At 41.5% G+C, this 21336-nt stretch overlaps 1 protein-coding gene across 1 annotated transcript in view; it reads left to right on the forward strand.

Annotated features, from left to right (window-relative positions):
- Nucleotides 1-21336, forward strand: part of LOC126292033 (collagenase-like) — a 93018-nt gene that overhangs the window by 16881 nt on the left and 54801 nt on the right. Inside the window, exon 3 of the mRNA XM_049985826.1 lies at nt 13314-13450. Coding sequence (XP_049841783.1) covers nt 13314-13450 — 137 coding nt within the window. The remainder of the gene's footprint in view (nt 1-13313; nt 13451-21336) is intronic.

Raw genomic sequence — 21336 nt, forward strand, 5'->3', positions numbered from 1 at the left:
TTTTCTAAGTTCTTTAAAATAGCTCAGTTTTCTTTGTAATTTCTTTTTCCACTTATTTAGGTAAAATTTAATTTTGCGATATGGGGGGGAAATGAGAGTTTTTGGTCAGGGGGAACTGGGAAATTATATCTTTGGTTGGCACCCTGAAAACTTGTCTAGTAAATGCTCTTTCATCTGCAACTCTCATAGACATACTACTAAAGTAAATTGTAACGTAACATTTAATGAATGCAAACTGAATGCAAGCAAACTAATACTATGAAAGTTCCTAAATCTAACAGTTTAAGACTTAAATTACTTTACAGAAATATAAGCATATAATGAATGGATGTGCTCCATTTAAACTGCTGTAAAGAACAGAACAATGTAACGGTATTCTTGTACTATACTGGACCAAAACAAAAACAAAGTTGCCCCTACAACCAGATTTTATAATATTTCCATCTGTTCTGGAATAATAATACATAAAGAAAAGTTAAACCTTTAATATGAAGTTTGAAAAAAATCTCGTACTCTTACATAATTTGTAGTTGTTACTAAACAAACTGGTATTGAAACTAAATAACTTATCTTTACAAGAGAGCAAAACCTCACAGCTGGTGTGGGGCTGCCAACTATCACTGGTAGGTATTGTAAGTTACGAACCTGTTTATGGAGGTGGTTTTGTTTACGTAGGGGTCAGTTTGCACTGTTTCGGCAGTTTTCTGTAAGGTGTTCATTGTGCTGGGGGCATTTTAGACATTCACTAGTGGGTCAAATGCAAAGGGGGCACCTATTACCAGATTAATATGGGGTGCGTCCATGCATCGTCTTTATGACAGCTTGACCTCTGCTGGAGACAATTTCAATGACGGATCTGAATGTCTGAGCAGGAATGGTAACCATTCATACGAAAGAGCCAGTACCAGAGTGGGTATTAGTATTGGACGCTTGGTCTGGAGTGAAGTAGACATTCTGTCTTATCAAAATATGGTCCATTGCATTCACATTGGGACTCTGGTCAGACCAGTCCATTTCGGTAATTTTATTATCGATAGATCATATCATCTCCAAACTGTCCCTCTACTGTATGATGTATAAAATCCTGTTAAATGTGTTCACATCCTTCCATATTTAGTGTTTTGTTAAGCATAGGTTAAGGGCTAACTCCTAACACTATGATAATGTAACAACACCTATTCCATACTTCACTTTTGGCACTAATACATGATGCGTGGCAATGTGTGCTAGGCATACGCACACACCTAATTCTTAAATCTGGCTACCTGAGGGTACAGTTTGATTCATCACTCCAAATCAATACAGAATTTGTGGTTTGTGACGACCTGGTCGACCACTGTACCCCATTTTTTTAACTCTCCACACACAATCATTGTTACAGCTAGACTGCCGATGGTAATCTGAAACTCACGAATGATCCGCAACTTTAGAATGGTTTTAACATTAAAATCGCCGAGTCTCTGACATTTATGAAACGATAGAAAGTGGTCTCTTACTTGCATATGTTCTACACAAGGCTTTGTCCAACATTTTACTCAAATCACTGGGATTTGCTAGATACACTTAGCACAAGTGGTTTCTGATTGATGCTCACATTTTACTCACACAGCTTTGTGCACTTGAAACAGTTATTGCGGGTTTCTTTTGCTTTTGCATTGTATAGTACTATGATATCACGTTTCTTCTTTGCTCCTTACTTACTGTTACTTCAGCATAGAGTGTATCTGATAGAGAGACATTTTCATCCTTCTTTCCCTAGTATTCTGGTACAGTGTGGCAGTGGACTGTATTTCTTTAGCTCACCAGAAATTTCACTACAGATCGTATTTATTGCATCAACTGATGTTTTATTTTCATTAAATTTCTTTGCAAGTTGAAGAGCTTTGAAGGATTTATGCGTCATCAGTTTTTTTCTTCGATTTAAAAATGACTCCAAAAGATGTAGAACATTGCAATCTCAGAGTGGTAGTTTCTCTATACAGGGTATTAGGTGTGTAAGTGTAGGTATTTCTATTGGTGTGTGAAGACAGTGTACTTAACAACATTACATGAGTATGTACTTCATTTGCAGACTGGTAATTATAGCTACTACTAGATATATAATTTTGAGATGGGTAAAAGCTCCAATATGGGTAGCACATTTTATCTTCACCTGGGCAGCAGGTCAGGTATTGAAGTGATGACATATGGACACAAAATGTTTAGTCTATACTAGCAGATATAGTTCATTTCATGGCATAGTTATGACTGTGCAGAATAAATTAGGTAGTATATTTTGTTATGTGTTTGGGAAAGATTGTTAGATGCAGAGAAGAATTCTGACTTTGCTGACCACATTAGGTAGTAAATTTTATGTGTTTGGGGAAAGACTGTTAGATGCAGAGAAAAACAAGTAACATACACAAGTGGGAACATATTAAGGTAGCAATTATAACAATATCTATACCTATACCCTAACATCCTGTCAGTATGTTCTCTTCTTAGAGACCAGGGGATCCATGATATATATACTTTGTAGCTGCATCAGCAGCAATCCTCAATTTGATGGCATATTTGTCAGGTTTGTTGAGTGAGAAATGAGTGAAACTGTGCATTCTCTTGCATGGTAACAGTCGCTCAACCATGGATACGTTTTCTACATAGTAGTAAGAACGAATTCCGTTTACCATTAATTTTCCCCCAATTTCGGATTCAAGAGCGAATTTCGTAGCTGTGGGGCCTTCAGCTAGTACTGATTTTCCATCGAAACGGAGAAATCTGGAAATATTCCAAAGTCTGCTCCTTGTCAGAATGTCCTTGATTAAAGCAGGCCACCAAGAATATGAACCAAAGATGGCCCCAGAATTACGTTTTGTACAACTGGCAGCCTGAATACATACTACAGCTACAATTGTTTGACAACATCAAGTGACGCAATATAAGCATTGTTTTTAGTACTATTTGAGCATTTTGTTCATGATAAGTAGCATTTTTAAGTCATCAGTCTTCTGACCAGTTTGATGTGGCCTGACACGTACTTCTCTCCTATGCCAACCTCTTCATCTCAGAGGTGCACTTGTAACCTACATCCTCAATTATTTGCTGAATGTATTCTACTCTCTGTATTCCTCTACAGTTTTTGTCCTCTACAGCTCCCTTTAGTAGCGTGAAGTCAGTCCCTGATATATTAACAGATGTCCTATGATCATGTCTCTTCTCCTTGTCAGTATTTTCCATATATACCTTTCCTCTCCAATTGCGCCCAGACATTCAAGAACAAAGTATTAATGCGCTCATTTTGAACCCTTGCTCGGTTCTAATGTTGATGCATTTCTTGCTCAGGTGATATCCAATAACTAGTTCATGTTTGAGGTCACTGGGGTCTCCCGACTGATTCATTCCACTGTTACTGATTTTCTGCTGGCAAACCAATGTTCCGCACCAACTGTTATGCTGAGGGCGATCTGTCATCACATACAATTGTCATTTCTGCTTTACATGTGTGTTCGCATACATTTTTAATCACATAGAGTTGATGATCAGGACATAGAAGATATAGGACAAGGCTGACGTGTATTGTAGCAACCAAAACGACTGTTCGTACTTAGTCCCTCATTACTAGCTGATCTTCATCTAATTATCACGCCTTTTGTCTCGAAGTGCTACATCTACATTGTCTTCCTTTTTTATTGTTGTTGTTGTTGTTGTTGTTGTCTTCAGTCCTGAGACTGGTTTGATGCAGCTCTCCATGCTACTCTATCCTGTGCAAGCTGCTTCATCTCCCAGTACCTACTGCAACCTACATCCTTCTGAATCTGCTTAGTGTATTCATCTCTTGGTCTCCCTCTACGATTTTTACCCTCCACACTGCCCTCCAATGCTAAATTTCTGATCCCTTGATGCCTCAAAACATGTCCAACCAACCGATCCCTTCTTCTAGTCAAGTTGTGCCACAAACTTCTCTTCTCCCCAATCCTATTCAATACCTCCTCATTAGTTATGTGATCTACCCATCTAATCTTCAGCATTCTTCTGTAGCACCACATTTCGAAAGCTTCTATCCTCTTCTTGTCCAAACTAGTTATCGTCCATGTTTCACTTCCATACATGGCTACACTCCAAATACTTTCAGAATGGACTTCCTGATAAATAAATCTATATTCGATGTTAACAAATTTCTCTTCTTCAGAAACGCTTTTCTTGCCATTGCCAGTTTACATTTTATATCCTCTCTACTTCGACCATCATCAGTTATTTTACTTCCTAAATAGCAAAACTTCTTTACTACTTTAAGTGCCTCATTTCGTAATCTAATTCCCTCAGCATCACCCGATTTAATTTGACTACATTCCATTATCCTCGTTTTGCTTTTGTTGATGTTCATCTTATATCCTCTTTTCAAGACACTGTCCATTCCGTTCAACTGCTCTTCCAAGCCCTTTGCCGTCTCTGACAGAATTACAATTTCATCGGCGAACCTCAAAGTTTTTACTTCTTCTCCATGAATTTTAATACCTACTCCAAATTTTTCGTTTGTTTTCTTTACTGCTTGCTCAATATACAGACTGAATAACATAGGGGAGAGGCTACAACCCTGTCTCAATCCTTTCCCAACCACTGCTTCCCTTTCATGCCCCTCGACTCTAATAACTGCTATCTGGTTTCTGTATAAATTTTAAATAGCCTTTCACTCCCTGTATTTTACCCCTGCCACCTTCAGAATTTGAAAGAGAGTATTCCAGTTAACATTGTCAAAAGCTTTCTCTAAGTCTACAAATGTTAGAAACGTAGGTTTGCCTTTTCTTAATCTTTCTTCTAAGATAAGTCGTAAGGTCAGTATTGCCTCACGTGTTCCCACATTTCTACGGAATCCAAACTAATCCTCCCCGAGGTCCGCATCTACCAGTTTTTCCATTCGTCTGTAAAGAATTCGCGTTAGTATTTTGCAGCTGTGACTTATCAAACTGATAGTTCGGTAATTTTCACATCTGTCAGCATCTGCTTTCTTTGGTATTGGAATTATTATATTCTTCTTGAAGTCTGAGGGTATTTCACCTGTCTCATACATCTTGCTCACTAGCTGGTAGAGTTTTGTCATGACTGGCTCTCCCAAAGCCGTCAGTAGTTCTAATGGAATGTTGTCTACTCTGGGGGCCATGTTTCGACTCAGGTCTTTCAGTGCTCTGTCAAACTCTTCACGCAGTATCTTACCTCCCATTTCGTCTTCATCTACATCCTCTTCCATTTCCATAATATTGTCCTCAACTACATCTCCCTTGTATAAACCTTCTATATACTCCTTCCACCTTTCTGTCTTCCCTTCTTTGCTTAGAACTGGGTTGACATCTGAGCTCTTGATATTCATACACGTGGTTCTCTTCTCTCCAAAGGTCTCTTTAATTTTCCTGTAGGCAGTATCTATCTTACCCCTAGTGAGATAAGCTTCTACATCCTTACATTTGTCCTCTAGCCATCCCTGCTTAGCCATTTTGCACTTCCTGACGATCTGATTTTTGAGGCGTTTGTATTCCTTTTTGCCTGTTTCATTTAGTGCATTTTTATATTTTCTCCTTTCATCAATTAAATTCAATATTTCTTCTGTTACCCAAGGATTTCTAGCAGCCCTCGTATTTTTACCTACTTTTTCCTCTGCTGCCTTCACTACTTCATCCCTCAGAGCTACCCATTCTTCTTCTACTGTATTTCTTTCCCCCATTGCTGTCAATTGTTCCCTTATGCTCTCCTTGAAACTCTGTACAACCTCTGGTTCGTTCAGCTTATCAAGATCCCATGTCCTTAAATTCACACCTTTTTGCAGTTTCTTCAGTTTTAACCTACAGGTCATAACCAATAGATTGTGGTCAGAGTCCACATCTGCCCCTGGAAATGTCCTACAATTTAAAACCTGATTCCTAAATCTCTGTCTTACCATTATATAATCTATCTGATACCTTTTAGTATCTCCAGGGTTCTTCCATGTATACAACCTTCTTTTATGATTCTTGAACCAAGTGTTAGCTATGATTAAGTTATGCTCTGTGCAAAATTCTACCAGACGGCTTCCTCTTTCATTTCTTAGTCCCAATCCATAGTCACCTACTATGTTTCCTTCTCTCCCTTTTCCTACTGACGAATTCCAGTCACCCATGACAAATTATCGTCTCCCTTATTATTGTTTTTTTTCTATCCACCACAGTTCTGACCTCGGAGTTTCCATACTGTCCTCCGTGGGATGCGGCCTCGCACGGTGTTAACAGACGGCAGATGTGACAGCAGCATCTTTTGGCTGAAAATTACTGCGTGGGTCTCAGCGATTATGAATTTCAAGCGCCACTTCGTCGATCATGAACCCGATGTGGAAGTGGCGTCTCATCGTCTGGACACTCATGCTGTAGGTGAACAACACTGCAGGGGGCCGAGTATCGACCCTGCGGCACCCTTCCATGTATCTGCTGCTCGGTGGATGACATGTCGTCTGTACTCATATGGAAGGTCGTCCCAGCGAGATAAGACTGGAGGGGAACAAAGTGTGACGTCAGTGTCCCGTGCAGAAAGAGCTTGTACATGAGGCCATCGTGCCACATGGAGTCGAAAGCCCTGGACGCATCGAGAAACACCGTCCCAAGAAAACTCGCTTGTGTCCAGTACACACATCGCCGCTGGCGGCAGTCACATCAGCCGGTGAGAGATGGAGTGGCCGCTCTCAGATCCAAATTATTCGTTTAGTATGACGCTGTCTTGAATGTTGCGTTTCATTGACCTTTCGCTGTACAGCCACTCAGACACATTCGACAGAGCTGAGAGCAGGCTGGTGGGCCCATCACTGGCTTTCTGACGTGCATCCTTGTGGGTTTTCAGAATAGTCACAACTTCCGTATGTTTCCATGCAGAAGGATAGGCTCCTGAACGAAGTGTAATAAAATGGGACTCCTGCAGCTATACTTTCCATGCTATTCATTATATAGGTACCAGTTTTACTGATCCAGTACACCATCTCCAGGCCTTAACTGACGCTAAGCGTATGATCTCCAATAATATACTCTGTGCCATCAGTGGCCAATATCTATGAACTGGTTTCCATAGACTGTAACAGCGATGTTGTGTATGAAACCACAAACTACCAAGTGACTCACTACTTCTGGCATTTCTGTGTGCTTGATGTTGTCTGAAGCAGTTCTGGCAGCAACCACTAGCACATTTTATTCTTGGACGCGTGCTTCTGCGTGGGAACAACGAAACTGTCCTCTTCTTCCTGTTTTGATGTTGACAGAGCATCTCTTTTCTGTGATTTGTTTTCGCCCGTGGCCTGTGGCTGGTGACCTGAGGGGGGGAAACATCCTTGTCTATTACAGAAGCACATCCCCACAAGAGTTTCATGGCCTACAGGTTCCCATCGTGTGACTTGCCTTTAGGGAATATACCATCTGGGACAAAGGGTTTGCTTTGCCTGCTGGTGCATCTTCCACTGCCATGACAGGTGTGGCCATGGATGACTGCGATCTCCTGTCATCTGGAATGGCGGTAGAGGACTGCATCATAGCGATGTTATTTTCTGGGACACAAACCATCGACACCACAGTCGAAAATGTGGCGTTGTCCTCCTTGTGCCTATAGAGCAGGTTACCTGTGGCAAGGCGTTGTTTAGCGATGAGTATTTCTGCAGGCACACTCCTCCTGAATTTGGTTGTCGCGATGTGCATTCATGGCGAAGGCTACATCCACATCCACATTTCAACCCCAATTTTCTAATTGTGGCGTTTCTCTCTTGCTCTTAGTCTGAGCTCAGGATCGAGTCCATCGAAATAGGGGGTAGGGGGGGGGGGGGTCGGTCATCTCTGTGTGGCCCTTCTTGCAAAGCGAGAAATATTTCTCTTTATGAAAGCCTCATCAGTCAGAGCTCTTAATGGACCACACATAGGTGTACGCCATACTGCCACTTGGGCTAGAATCCAGAGCCAATGCCCATGGAGCATCTTAGCGATATCCCACCTCCTTTACACTGCAATCGCTCCCCAACCCTTCCCCCACTACCCATTCCCATGCTGTGTAGAGTGGAGGGTGGGAGGTGATGGAGTTGAGGAAGGCTGGGTGCAAACTCCATTCCCTCAGTGCTTCTGCAGCCCCTGTCAGGTATGGAAGTTGTGTTCGGCCAATGTTCTGATATTAGTTGGGTGAGGATGGGGCCACAATACCTGCTGGATGTGAAGCCCAAATCTCTGTTGATCAGCCCTTAGGCTATTCGTATTCGAGTAGCCTCCTTCACAACACAGACTCAGATGATGTGGTGCGTCTAAATACTTCCATTTCTTCATATTCCACTGGGTCCCTTGGGGCCATTCAGTATTTGGGAAACGCTGATTTTGTTGGTTGCTTAAGTTCAGTGTGAATTCTGTGTTTGTTATATCTTTCTTCAATTATCCGCACAGTCTATCTGACACATGCATTACCACATTTACATGGAATGAGGTAAAGACACAGTGAACGGAGCCCCAAGTCGTCTTTCACTGCACCTCAGAGTGCATACATTTTCGGAGATGGACGGAAAACGCGCATGATGTTAGTAATCAAGCATTCCCTCATTATATTCCTGCGACAAATAAAATAACGCTCTATACCTTCATAACTATCAACATGGCAACTGATCGCCATCAGTTACTGTGTTTCAAAAGGGCGTCCAGAACTTTGAATTAAAATGTAGTCTTACTCATGCAGGGTAAACATTAATAAAACCGACAAACTACAGTGAAGGATTCCTGACTGGGAACAGAGGAAAAAAGGTGCGATGAACATGTGTCCAGGTCGCAGGTTCGAATCCTGCCTCGGGCATGGGTGTGTGTGATGTCCTTAGGTTAGGTTTAAGTAGTTCTAAGTCTAGGCGACTGATGACGTCAGATGTTAAGTCCCATAGTACTCAGAGTCATTTGAACCATTTTGAACATGTGTCCAGAAATGCATCGAGTCCACTGTAGATGGAGGTAGCGAATGAAACTTCCTCTGACCCCAGGCCATGTGTTTCTTGTGTACTACAGGATGTGTGATTGACGCAGTGTACTTTAAGCAGCAAAATAATCCGTTATTTGCGTCTGTGTACGACCAAGCAGATGGAAACGGTAGTGAGGCAACACTGCTATACCAAACAAATCCCCTTACAGACACTGGCCACATATCACAAAATTTCAAGCGCTTTTTAGGCATTTGTGTGATCATGGATCCTTTCAAACAGACAAACGTCCATGAAGGTCACGGACTGTGCGTTCACCAGGCTTGGAGAATTAGATTCCACAGGATGCTAACATGAACCCTAATACGAGCGCCAGGCAAATAACCCGCCAACGCGGCGTAAGCCAAAGTACGACTATGTGTATCCTGCATGACTGTCACCTGCAACTAGTGCAAGGATTATCAACAATGGATTTGCCTCTACAGGAAGAATTTTGTCTATGATTTTAGCACCAGACCATCACAATTATGGGGTTTCTGCTATCGTTTCTCTTTACCAATGAAGCAACATTTAAAACAACTGGCATCATCATTCTGTATAATTGTCATCTGTGGGCTACACACAAACCTCGGTGCATGGTTGAGGCACCTCATCAGCGTTGTTTCCGCATCAACGTGTGGACAGGCATTCTTAGCGACCATATACCTAGTCTGCTCATTATTTCACAACATCTAATTGGAAGAACGTACCTAGACTTCCTATGGAATACACTGTCTGGGCTGCTCGAGGATGTGTCCTTGAAAATACCATATGTTACATGTATCTGCCTGTCGAAGCACCCCGCCCCCCCCCAACTTCCACTGGATAACCAGCCTTAAACCCCTGTATTTTTGCCTCTCGAGGCATCTGAAAGGAGTTGTGTATGCTGAACCAGTTCCTCGCGCGCCGATCCTTCAGCATCGTGTTCTTGACGCCTGTGATACTATTTGGAGAGAGGCTGGAAGGTGTGAAAGATTGCAGCAACCCACGATGCTGCGTGTGAACGTGTGCATTGCATCTCATGAAGGCCACTTTAAACACCTGTATTGACATGGATGAAATGCAGCTATCACTGCATTCTGGGACGATCTATTGTCATTGCATGCACGCTGTACATTTCCAGACACATGTCGTCACGACCTATCTTCCTCTGTTTCCAGTCAGGAATTTGTCCATGCAGTTTATTCGGTTTATAGCCTGTATGATAATGTGCGAAGTCACCTATGGTCAAGAATAATCGTAATAACAATAGCAAAAGTATGATGCTATGCTACGCTGCTATCAGCATTTAAAACACACCTCCCAAAATTAATTTCTCTGATAACCTAGGCCAGTTTGTAAGATAAAAGCGGAGTCCTCCATATGTGTCGTGCGACGGTTCCACTCAGTACTGGCAACTGACAGGCCCGCAGTACCTTACGTTATGCCAAGCCTTCGTGATCTGAGCTCGATTCACTGAGGGCCGGCCAGAGCCCTGCACGGCTGCTAGCGCTGCCCCACTGCACTCCAGCGCAGCTGCTCTTCACTTTGTTTAACCCTCGCCAGCGTTAGTTACACCACCTCACCACATGAAGAAGCGTTTTAATTAGTTATAATATACATTGCTCATTAATTGCTTACATGCTTCATGTTTATACAAAGATTATATAACTTAATGTTGTACATAAGTACACTCTAATTTTCTTTACTAAATAATAGTTTAAATGTTAAAAAGAAAGTTCATGTTTTAAATTTATTTTCCATTGTCTCCATAAATGAGCTTTCCGCTCTATTTCTAGGTGTTATGCGAAAGACGTCGAGTATTTCCTTCTTCCTATATATTAAGTGGTTTGATACAGCATGAAGTACTTAAAATTGGATAAAAATTTAAATCCAGTAATGACGAACACAGAGACGAGTTACAGTTGATGTGCTGCCCTGCCACCACCTCCAGCTCGCCAGATCTGAACCTGATCGAACACATCTGGGATATGACTGACCATGGCGTCAGAGCTCATCGCACCCTCCTCCGAAAATATGGGATTTAGGAAACTTGTGTGTGCAGATGTAACGCCAGCTCCCTCCAGCGAGCTACGAGTGCTTCCATATCACGACGCATCCCCGCTGTTATCCGTGCCAAAATTGAACATACTGTTTATTAGTAGGCAGGCGGTCATAATGTTCTGGCTGATCGGTGCATACTGCATTTTTTCTCACCTGTGTCCTTTGCAAAATGACTTTTAAATAGTTACTTTCTATAAACAAGAGTGTGGTAGAAATGGACAGTGATAGTAAACATTACTGTTCCTTCACTACTGTTTTAAAAACTTCTCTATGAAGAGTTAGAGAGACGTAGCTGCATCTTTTGATGAAAAAAAAATAAAAGAAATATTTTTACTATGTAAAAAATGAAAATGGATGAAAATGAAAATGGGGGAGAAATGGCTTTAAATATTTATGTTATTTACTCTTTCAGTACGAACTTTGTTGTAGAACCCTTTATTTACGTGTGGTAATAAAAATTCACTTAGACAGAATTAAGCACATTTAAAATTACGCGAACCTTAGCAACCCTCTCATGCTGATAAATTCAAACTAACTGATTAATAACATTTATTTGAAACTTATTTAAATTAATTTTTTTACGTATTTCGGCCTTGGCACACATTTTCTAGATGCAGTGGATTTCTTTAAATATTTACTGAATTCTTTCCCGGCGTCAGCTATGGAACACAAGACTGTCTCTGTTAGCATAAAATGGTCAAATATTGCCAAGCCGACCTGAACGTTTAATTATCATTGACAAAACACACTTCACTATACGTTTAAGTTATTTGCTTTAGAAATGGAAAGAACCAACAGATTAATAACTTCAACGTTAATTATCCGCCTATGAATGCACAAATGTAAAACCAGTAATAAATTCAGTCAGCCTCAGGATCGCTGTAAAAGAAAAATATTTCGTAATTCACTGCTAATTTTACCTGATCCCGATTTACGGGTTTGGTTAATTTTATAGCGTAACAATTTTTTAAATGTGCCGCCGCTGCAAATCGTTCGGTCGCGGCACAGCCTAGCAACACCAATGATAATCGCTAAAAGTGCTGAAAATCTTTAAAGAAATATTATAGATGGCATGGGCAAGCTAATTTACATTAGTAATACACAATTTTGATAAAGTATAATGTATTTAGACCATAACAATAATTGAAATAACACATCTTTTTAATTTCTCCCCTAATGGCGGCTGAAGATAGATACAGACAAATGAAGTCTACTCATTCATATAATGCTACCTCACAGGTTTCTCTCTCTCTCAGCTCTCGAGGAAGACGACAAAGAATACACATTACGTAGCGCTTTTTATACTATTGCTGATTTTGAATATCTCTTTGTAATCTTACAACATTATTTTTATCTGTGGCTAAATTTTACATTTTTTCATCGCACATATTAGCATATTTCGTAATTACATTATGAGTATAGAAATATTATAATAGTAAATACATCGAGAATATTATTACAGAAAATATTACAATAATAACCAACGTCCTTTACACAAAATTAGATAACATTTTTGTTAAACAATTACAGTACATACGAACTGCTTCATATTGGCGTACGTAGTATAATTAAATGTCATTTCATTTTATTAATAGTGTGTGTGCTGCCAGGGAACGTTACAATCTCTTCCAGCACATATAACTGCTAATAAAGTTGGTTATAAATAATTAATTCATCTCGAATTTGTTAAAGGATAGTAGTAAGAAACATAAAATACAAAAAGTGTTTACTTTAACGTTCTCGAAAAAAGTTCTATTTGCAGGTGCAAACAGCACACCAGAATGTCACAATAATCGACCCTTAATAACAGAAGACGTGTAGTGTTTATCTGAAGCTGCTTGTTTTTGAGAACTCCTTTTCTTTTACTGATTTTTCTCGATTAGACATAAATTTACTTGAACTGTCATGAGGACTAACATTTTACTTTCTTAGTTTCATTTTGGTAAGATTTGCAAGTACTGTTTGACTTGCTTAAAACTGATATGTACATATGTGATAATGAAATGTAGTATGGTTCTCTGCAGTGTCCCTGCATCGATGAATAGTCAGGATGTAACGATGTACACAAGCATGTGATTTATTCGTGAGATGCAAACTGATTCAATCTTTGTCATAACAAAACAAATTGGATAAACTGAGTTTGGTAAATAATCCAACTGCGTGCAAAAATTCTTGCTATAATTGTTATTGTGGTTTTACCAATTCACAGTTCGGAGATCCTTACACTGCAAACACCTTGGAACTGATATTAGTTATGCTCACGTTCATAAACACACACAAATGTGACATGATTGAATTCTTTTCGTTACAGAGGAAGACCCTTCTCAGACTCTCCAGTACACTGATGTGACAGTTATTCCCAACTCAGTATGCGAGATGGACTATAAACCAGGTTTTATTCGTGAAAGTACGCTGTGTGCTGGAAACAAGAACAAAGGCATCTGCAGTGTGAGTAAAAAGTGTGCTCCATCCCGAAAACTTACTGATCATTAGCTTCTTATTCTATGACTTTTCATTAATGACTTTTACAATGCTAATTTGTAAGTAATTAATATTGTAACAATCTATTCCATAGAATTAACAGAATTTGGTATTCATATGTAAGTCATGCTGTCTGCTTGTAAACATTGATAAACTATCAATGTATTTTGTAATACAGCTACCAGTGACATCTGATCTCCTAAGTTTTTTTGTCATTAGTTTGGTATTGTCAGCAGATGTCAATGTGTGTGAAACTAGAGGTAGGTGAAACCATCCACTGCATTTCTTCTCCATGACATATTATTGATGGTTTTGTTGATAGCTACATTCTCAGGCAGGTTAGACGTCGATGGAAATTTCTATAGTCAGGGGCTGTGAAACTAATATACATTATTAATTTTTTTTAAATTTTGCCTTAATGTGCTAATTGCAATCAGTACCAGATGAAAGGTGTAGGTGCATCAGCTTTAGGAATATAAACATGAAGTAAAACAATCGTTTTATTTCTGGAGAGTAGGTGTATTTTGGATCGCTTATAAATTTACTGCAGTGAATACATACAAAGCTTATTCTCACATGATTTATGGAAATGAAATGAGCATATGGCATCGTTGGCAAGGAGGCTCCGTCTGGGGAAGTTCGGCCACCAAGTGCAAGTCTTATTTCAGTCGACACCTCATTGGGCGAGTTGCACGCCAGAGATGAGGATGAAATGACGATGAGGACAACACAATTAATATGTTTCCAGCACACTACTGTTAATGAAAACCACAGCAGTTTTCTCACTGCATTACTCACAATCTCAGGACCACTCTCCTGGATGTTAGTCGTTAAAAACCTTTCATCGATGGCAGCACCCAATATGTTCACCACGATGTTTAGAGCGCAAATGTCTTTGTACACATCGCCACCGCCAGAGGGCACTACCGTGACGTGAGGTGATGAAGTCAGTACTATAATCCAAGCTGGCTGCATACAGTGTGTTCACCACGAGGCCTAATACTCAGTAAACCCAGCAGAGGGTGCTGTCGTCCGTTTCGTGACGTAATCGAAGATGCTGGGGGGGGGGGGGGGAAATGACGGGAAAACGACTCTGGACACAAGTTTTTATTTTGCAGGCAGTGTCGCCACCACAAGAACAAGATTCTAACTGACCTAGTGCACAATACTGCTACCAGAGTGTGCTGTCAACCATAGTGTGATGTAATCAGAGATGGTGTTGGACAAATTGCGGGAAAACGACTCTGGACACAAGTCTTTATTTTGCAGGCAGCCTCTTCACTACAAGATCTAGAGTCCAACTGACCTAGTGCACAGCATTGCCACCAGATGGTTTTGATTTCCCTCATATGCTGTAACCAAAGATGGTGGCCTGGAGGGGGAAAAATTGCGCGGAAATGACCCAGTCTGCTCTGGGTTCCTGTAGAGAGTGTCAATAGGCTGTTTAGGTTTTTTATTGGTAACGCCGCCGCCACGTAGCGCTCTGTATAAAAATCACTGGCTGTGCCGTGTGCAGTCTGTGGCTGGTTTGCATTGTTGTCTGCCATTGTAGTGTTGGGCAGCGGCAGCTGGATGTGAACAGCGCGTAGCGTTGCACAGCTGGAAGTGAGCCGCCAGCGGTGGTGGACGTGGGGAGAGAGATGGCGGAGTTTTGAAATTTGTAAGAATTGGTGTCATGAACTGATATATATATTATGACTATTAAGGTAAATACATTCTTTGTTCTCTATTAAAATCTTTCATTTGCTAACTGTGCCTATCATTAGTTAGTGACTTCCGTAGTTTGAAACTTTTAGTTAGCTGGCAGTAGTGGCGCTCGCTGTATTGCAGTAGTTCGAGTAACGAAGATTTTTGTGAGGTAAGTGATTTGTGAAAGGTATAGGTTATTGTTATTCACGGCCATTCTTTTGTAGGGATTTTTGAGAGTCAGATTGCGTTGCGCTAAAAATATTGTGTTTCACTTTAAGCACAGTCTTGTATAATTGTTTTAAGGGGACGTTTCATATGTCGACCCTGCCAGGATACCTCACTGGAATCTTCTGATTTTTTCCTTGTAGTTTGTGTAATTAGTGTAGCCTTTGTTTATTGCTAGCGCGTAATCATAGAGAGAATTTCCTTTGTAGTTGCAGTCTTTCATTGTTGTACAGTAAAACAGTTGTGGCATGCATGTAGTTTTGCACAAAGTATTTCGCAGCTGCGCTTGCAATTAACTAGATATTATTTTCAGTAATATGTTAATGTGTTCTCTTATTTTTGCTTTTAAAATTGTGGTTTTTTTGTGTCGTCGTGTGAAATATTGTGACAATAATGGTGTGTGAAAAACGTAATACTAGGCTCCAAAGTAAACTGAGAAATGACAGTGAAGACGAAAGCAGTGTGTTAGCGCCACCATGTAATGAATTAACTAATTTCAAAGTAGTAATTTGGTAATTGTGCATAGGGAAATGGAGCGGGTTGCAAATAATGGTGTAGGCAGTGAAACAATTAGTGAACAGGGAAGCGTTATCGATCGATCGGTCGGCAACAGCTCGCCTCAGGATTCCGAAATGACAGGACACAATCTTGCAAATACTGTAGATTCAAATTTTGCGTCCTCACCGTTTTCTCAAATAAATCAAGACACATTTTCTGCTTTTCAAAATGCGAATGTTTCCGGTTCAAATGCACTGCCAAAAAGCATTGAGGAACATGTTTCAGACACCAGTGCACTGTTATTACAGTTAATGCAACAAATGGGACAAAGGCTACAAAAGTTAGACACAACGCTTGAACAAAATCAGAGACAAACAGAGCAAAAGTTAGACACAATGGAACAAAATCTTCAAAAGTTAGACATAATGGAACAAAATCAGAGACAAACACAGCAAAAGTTAGACACAATGGAACAAAATCAGAGACAAACAGTGCAAAAGTTAGACGCAATGGAGCAAAAGCTTCAAAAGTTAGACTCAGTGGAACATACGCTTGAACAAACACATGAAGGTTTAACTACTGAATTACATAAAATCGAATCGAAATGTCAAAAAGTCTGTAATGACGTAAAAACACAAATTTGTGAGCGTTTCCAACCTATTTTTTCGCGGCGTGAAAATGCATTACAGAATCACGAAGCAGCCATAAAAGAACTGCAAACAATTGTTCATGAAAATCATGAAACCTTGCAAGCTAAAATTGACTCAGTTGCATCTACCGATTCGGTTACGCAACTTGCAAAAACTCAAGAAAACTTAAAGGACACAGTAGATACTCTGAAAATTGGTTCAGAAAGACACATGGAGGACATTAGTTCATTATAAGAGAAAGTAGTTGAACTTTCGGATCAGCTAAATAATTTATCTACGAAAGTAGATGATAATTTGAATGACACAAAACCGGTAGTCTTTAATGACACAGAAGAGTGCGAACAAATTAGGAAATTCAAACAAAGTCTGAATCAAATTAGTACGCAGCACCAAAGAGAAATCCGGGAAGTACAAGATCAGCTGACACAGGTAATACAACAATTACGTATTTCAGAGGACACTCGCGCTCCAATACGGGAAGAGGGACATAGAAATACGGAACAGATACAAAATAATAACACAGGGCACTTCGGAAATTATGAAAGAAATTGGCAAGGTACACCGAATTCTGAGATGGAACCGCCGACACGACGTAACAATGACCGATATGCTACCCGCCGAGACGATGATTTTGACTATAAGCTGTTCATTACTACACGTAAATTCAAAACATTTAAGAATTCTGGCAACGACATTCATCCACAAGCGTGGCTCCATCAATTCTCTCATTGTTTTCCTCCCAACTGGTCACTAGAGCACAGATTAGAATTTATGTGTGGCTACTTAGAGAATGAACCAGCTGTAAGAATGCGATCGGTCATTCACGATTGCCACAGTGAAGGAGAATTTTACCATGCCTTCCTATCAGCATATTGGTCCCAAGCCACACAAGACCGAGTAAAACATGGCATCATGATGATGAAACATTTCGAACAATCTGAATTTTCCAGTCTTGTGAAATATTTTGAAGACATGTTGCACAAGAATCAGTACCTGTCAAACCCATACAGCCCGTCAGAACTCATCCGCATTTGCTTAATCAAATTGCCTGAACATTTACGGCATATTATTTTGGCAGGCCGTTGCAAAGACGACATTGAAGCTTTTCAGGGACTCTTACAAGAATTAGAAATTGACACTGACAATCGCAGAACGCGAAAACAGGATCACAACAATTACAGGTCACATCCGTCGCAATTCCGCGATGAAAGAAATAATAACTGGACACGACTAGGCTATTCTCACAATACAAATCGTGACCAAAACAGACACCACTCGTATGACAACCGTTGGCAGAGTAGTAATAATTACAGGGAAAGGTCACCTCTCCGCGGTAATGACTATCACAGAGACAATCAGAGAAACAGACAATATGGGAACCAAAATAATTACTATCAAGGGAGACAGAATAACTTTAGACGCAACGGTCCAGCGCGCAGTTACGATTCACAGAGAAATTCTCCCCACGTCCACCACTGCTGGCGGCTCACCTCCAACTGTGCAACGCTACGCGCTGTTCGCATCCAGCTGCCGCTGCCCAACACTACAATGGCAGACAACAATGCAAACCAGCCACAGACTGCACACGGCACAGCCAGTGATTTTTATACAGAGCGCTACGTGGCGGCGGCGTTACCAATAAAAAAACCTAAACAGCCTACTTACAAGACTAAGGAAGCACTGCACTCTATTTATTTTCAAACAGTTTATTTAGAGATGGAGTATATTTATCACACTTACACAAAACACACGCTCTGACATGCTTGTGGCCATCTCACACAGCCTATAAACCTTTAAACTACTTCTAAATAACACTCTCCAGACATGTAAACAACTCCTAATTCAACGAAATTATTTCATTACATACTTGCTGACTCCTCCTAAATAATGCAGTGCAAGGATGTGTAGACACGCTCAGTACTCTTAAACTGTCCAAATAACGCATAGCACAGCCTAGAGACGTGCTCACAAAATAATGCAATCAACGCACACAAGCACCCTGCGCCAACCCCTGTCCAGTATAGCGTACTGGCAACCTCATAGATGTGGCGCTGCCGTCAGCTGTCAAACCATGCACAGGCACTCGCCTGGGTCCCGCAAGCATGAGACGGCAACATCTCATTCATACTTGCTATCTGAGAAATTCCTATGTAAGTATGTGTTCACGTAGGCACGTGATTGGGTGGGAGAGCAGACACGAGCTGCCGCCATACGTAGGTGGAAGTTATATCTAGTCACTGTTGATGACACGATCGCAAATATCTGGTGGGATCCAATCCTGTAGAATGCGCATATGCCTGTCATCTACGTACTTCACCTGCCGGGGAAAATATTATCAACAGTTAGATGGTGTGGCAATGGGTTCCCCGCTCCACCATGTAGCCTCGGACATCTTCGTGGAAACCTTTGAGCAAACGGCGTTAGCTTCTCCTCCATTACGTCCCAGTTGTTGGCTACGATATGTGAACGACACATTCGTTATCTGGCCTCACGGTGAAGCGGAATTGGGAAACTTCGTCCAGCACTTAAATAGCCTGCACAAAAATATAAAGTTCACACTTGAGACTGAAAACAATGGTACCTTGCCATTTCTGGATCTGGAAGTATACAGAGCTGCCAAAGGTAAACTGGGACACAAAGGGTACTGGAAACGCACACTAATCGATACCTGCACGCGGAGAGCCACCACCACCCAGCTCAAAAGTATTCTGTTCTGTATACGTTAACTGCCCGAGCCTACCGGATAAGCGATGAAAATAACATCAAATAAGAATTAAAGGAGCTACAACACACGTTTCGTGCCAACGGCTATGATGACAACATCATAAGAAAGGTAGCTAAAACTAAAGGCGTCATTGAACGGCTGGGCTGCGTCCTCCGCCGACGAGGTTTCAAACTGATTTTTCGAAGCAGTCACAGGATCCACGAAATGATAGGTGCCACCAAGGATGTAGTCAACAATCTTAACATTCCAGAATGAGATTTTCACTCTGCAGCGGAGTGTGCGCTGATATGAAACTTCCTGGCAGATTAAAACTGTGTGCCCGACCGAGACTCGAACTCGGGACCTTTGCCTTTCGCGGGCAAGTGCTCTACCAACTGAGCTACCGAAGCACGACTCACGACCGGTACTGCATGTTTCGCAGAAGAGCTTCTGTAAAGTTTGGAAGGTAGGAGACGGATACTGGCAGAAGTAAAGCTGTGAGTACCGGTCGTGAGTCGTGCTTCGGTAGCTCAGTTGGTAGAGCACTTGCCCGCGAAAGGCAAAGGTCCCGAGTTCGAGTCTCGGTCGGGCACACAGTTTTAATCTGCCAGGAAGTTTCAATCTTAACATTGCAGGTGTTTACGAACTACGGTGTGAGTGCGAAGCTGCCTACGTAGGAGAAACAGCGAGACCTGTCAGCTTACGAGTAGCAGAACACGAACGCTATGTGCGATTACAACAACATAATAAATCGGCGACAGCGGAACACCACCGTGACTGTGAGCAACCTGTCAGGTTCCAGGAAGCCCGAGTACTGGCGAAAGAATCGTGGATGCGAGAAAGCAAAATACGGGAGGCGATCGAAATTATTAAGCAGCCTGACAACATCAACAGAGAAGGTGGCTACAAACTCCCGGCGTCCTGGCTGCCTGCCATCCCAGTCCAACGGGCAGAAGCTACACGGGGCACGGGCGTATCTGCACAAAGAGCTGTAGCGCAACTGTCAGTCCACTTCCGCGCACACCAGGAGGAAAACCTGCCGACCAGAAGCCGAACGCTGATTGGCGGACAGCCACCAATCGTTGACGGCATGGACATCCACGAATAGCCTCTTTCCTTCCATCTTCCCTTACGTCGTGACTAGCCGATCAAATCAGAGGGCCAATTAGAAGTTTTACAACAGTGACGTCAGACATCGGTAGTCTGTAATAAATAGAAGTACCTACCCCATGCAAAACCAGTCGTGCCCTGAGGAAGGCCGATGCAAATCGGCCGAAACGTCAGTTTTAGTTTATTATTGTTGTTCACAGCGTAATACTCAGAACAATTTTAATCACTATGACACCGGCCACGGAAGGCTGCGTTTTTATATGTGGAGCGCTGTCTGGTATACTTTGATGATTTATGTGTTCGAGAATTAACACTGAATGGATGTACTGTACAGTCATCTATCCACGATCGCAATTATACTTGCAGAGTGGAGAAGGGTTGGTTTACCTATGACAGTAAAATTGGGGAGACATGCTGTCACATCATTGGCCAGTGTTGAAGTTACTGTAAAATTGGTGAAATTGATCGCGCTCTCAACTGATGCTTATTACTACAGTGCGTCAGCGGTGTCTTTTCCATCCCATCTGTCCATTGGTTACCACATAATGATTGACTGACAGCGCTTCTCTGAGTTGGGGAAAGTTTTGTGGATGGGTGACACCTTCTGAGGGCTGCTAGCAGCGAAACAGTGCTCGCGTACATGATTGCAATATGAGGAATCACTCAAAATGGAACGTAGAGTTATCAGCTATTCCGTCAGTGTGACAGACAAGTCTAAATGTAGAGCTCGTGAATGACCTTCAGACTGTAGTTTGGGGACTTTGCACAAAGCGAGCAAACACTTCCAGTCTGCTTATGTTGTAAGTGCCTTTTATTTAAAATCATCCAGTGTTATGCTATCAGCCGTAAGACACAGGAGGAGTAGCAGCAGCAGTTTGAGGTTTAAATTCAGGGAGGGACTGTGTATACCGTTAGTAATGCTTGATAACTGCACGCTGCGCTATTCTGGGGAGTATTACGAAATTTCTTTCTCCGCA

The sequence above is a fragment of the Schistocerca gregaria genome, chromosome 9, assembly GCF_023897955.1.
Source record: "Schistocerca gregaria isolate iqSchGreg1 chromosome 9, iqSchGreg1.2, whole genome shotgun sequence".
Lineage (NCBI taxonomy): Eukaryota > Metazoa > Arthropoda > Insecta > Orthoptera > Acrididae > Schistocerca > Schistocerca gregaria.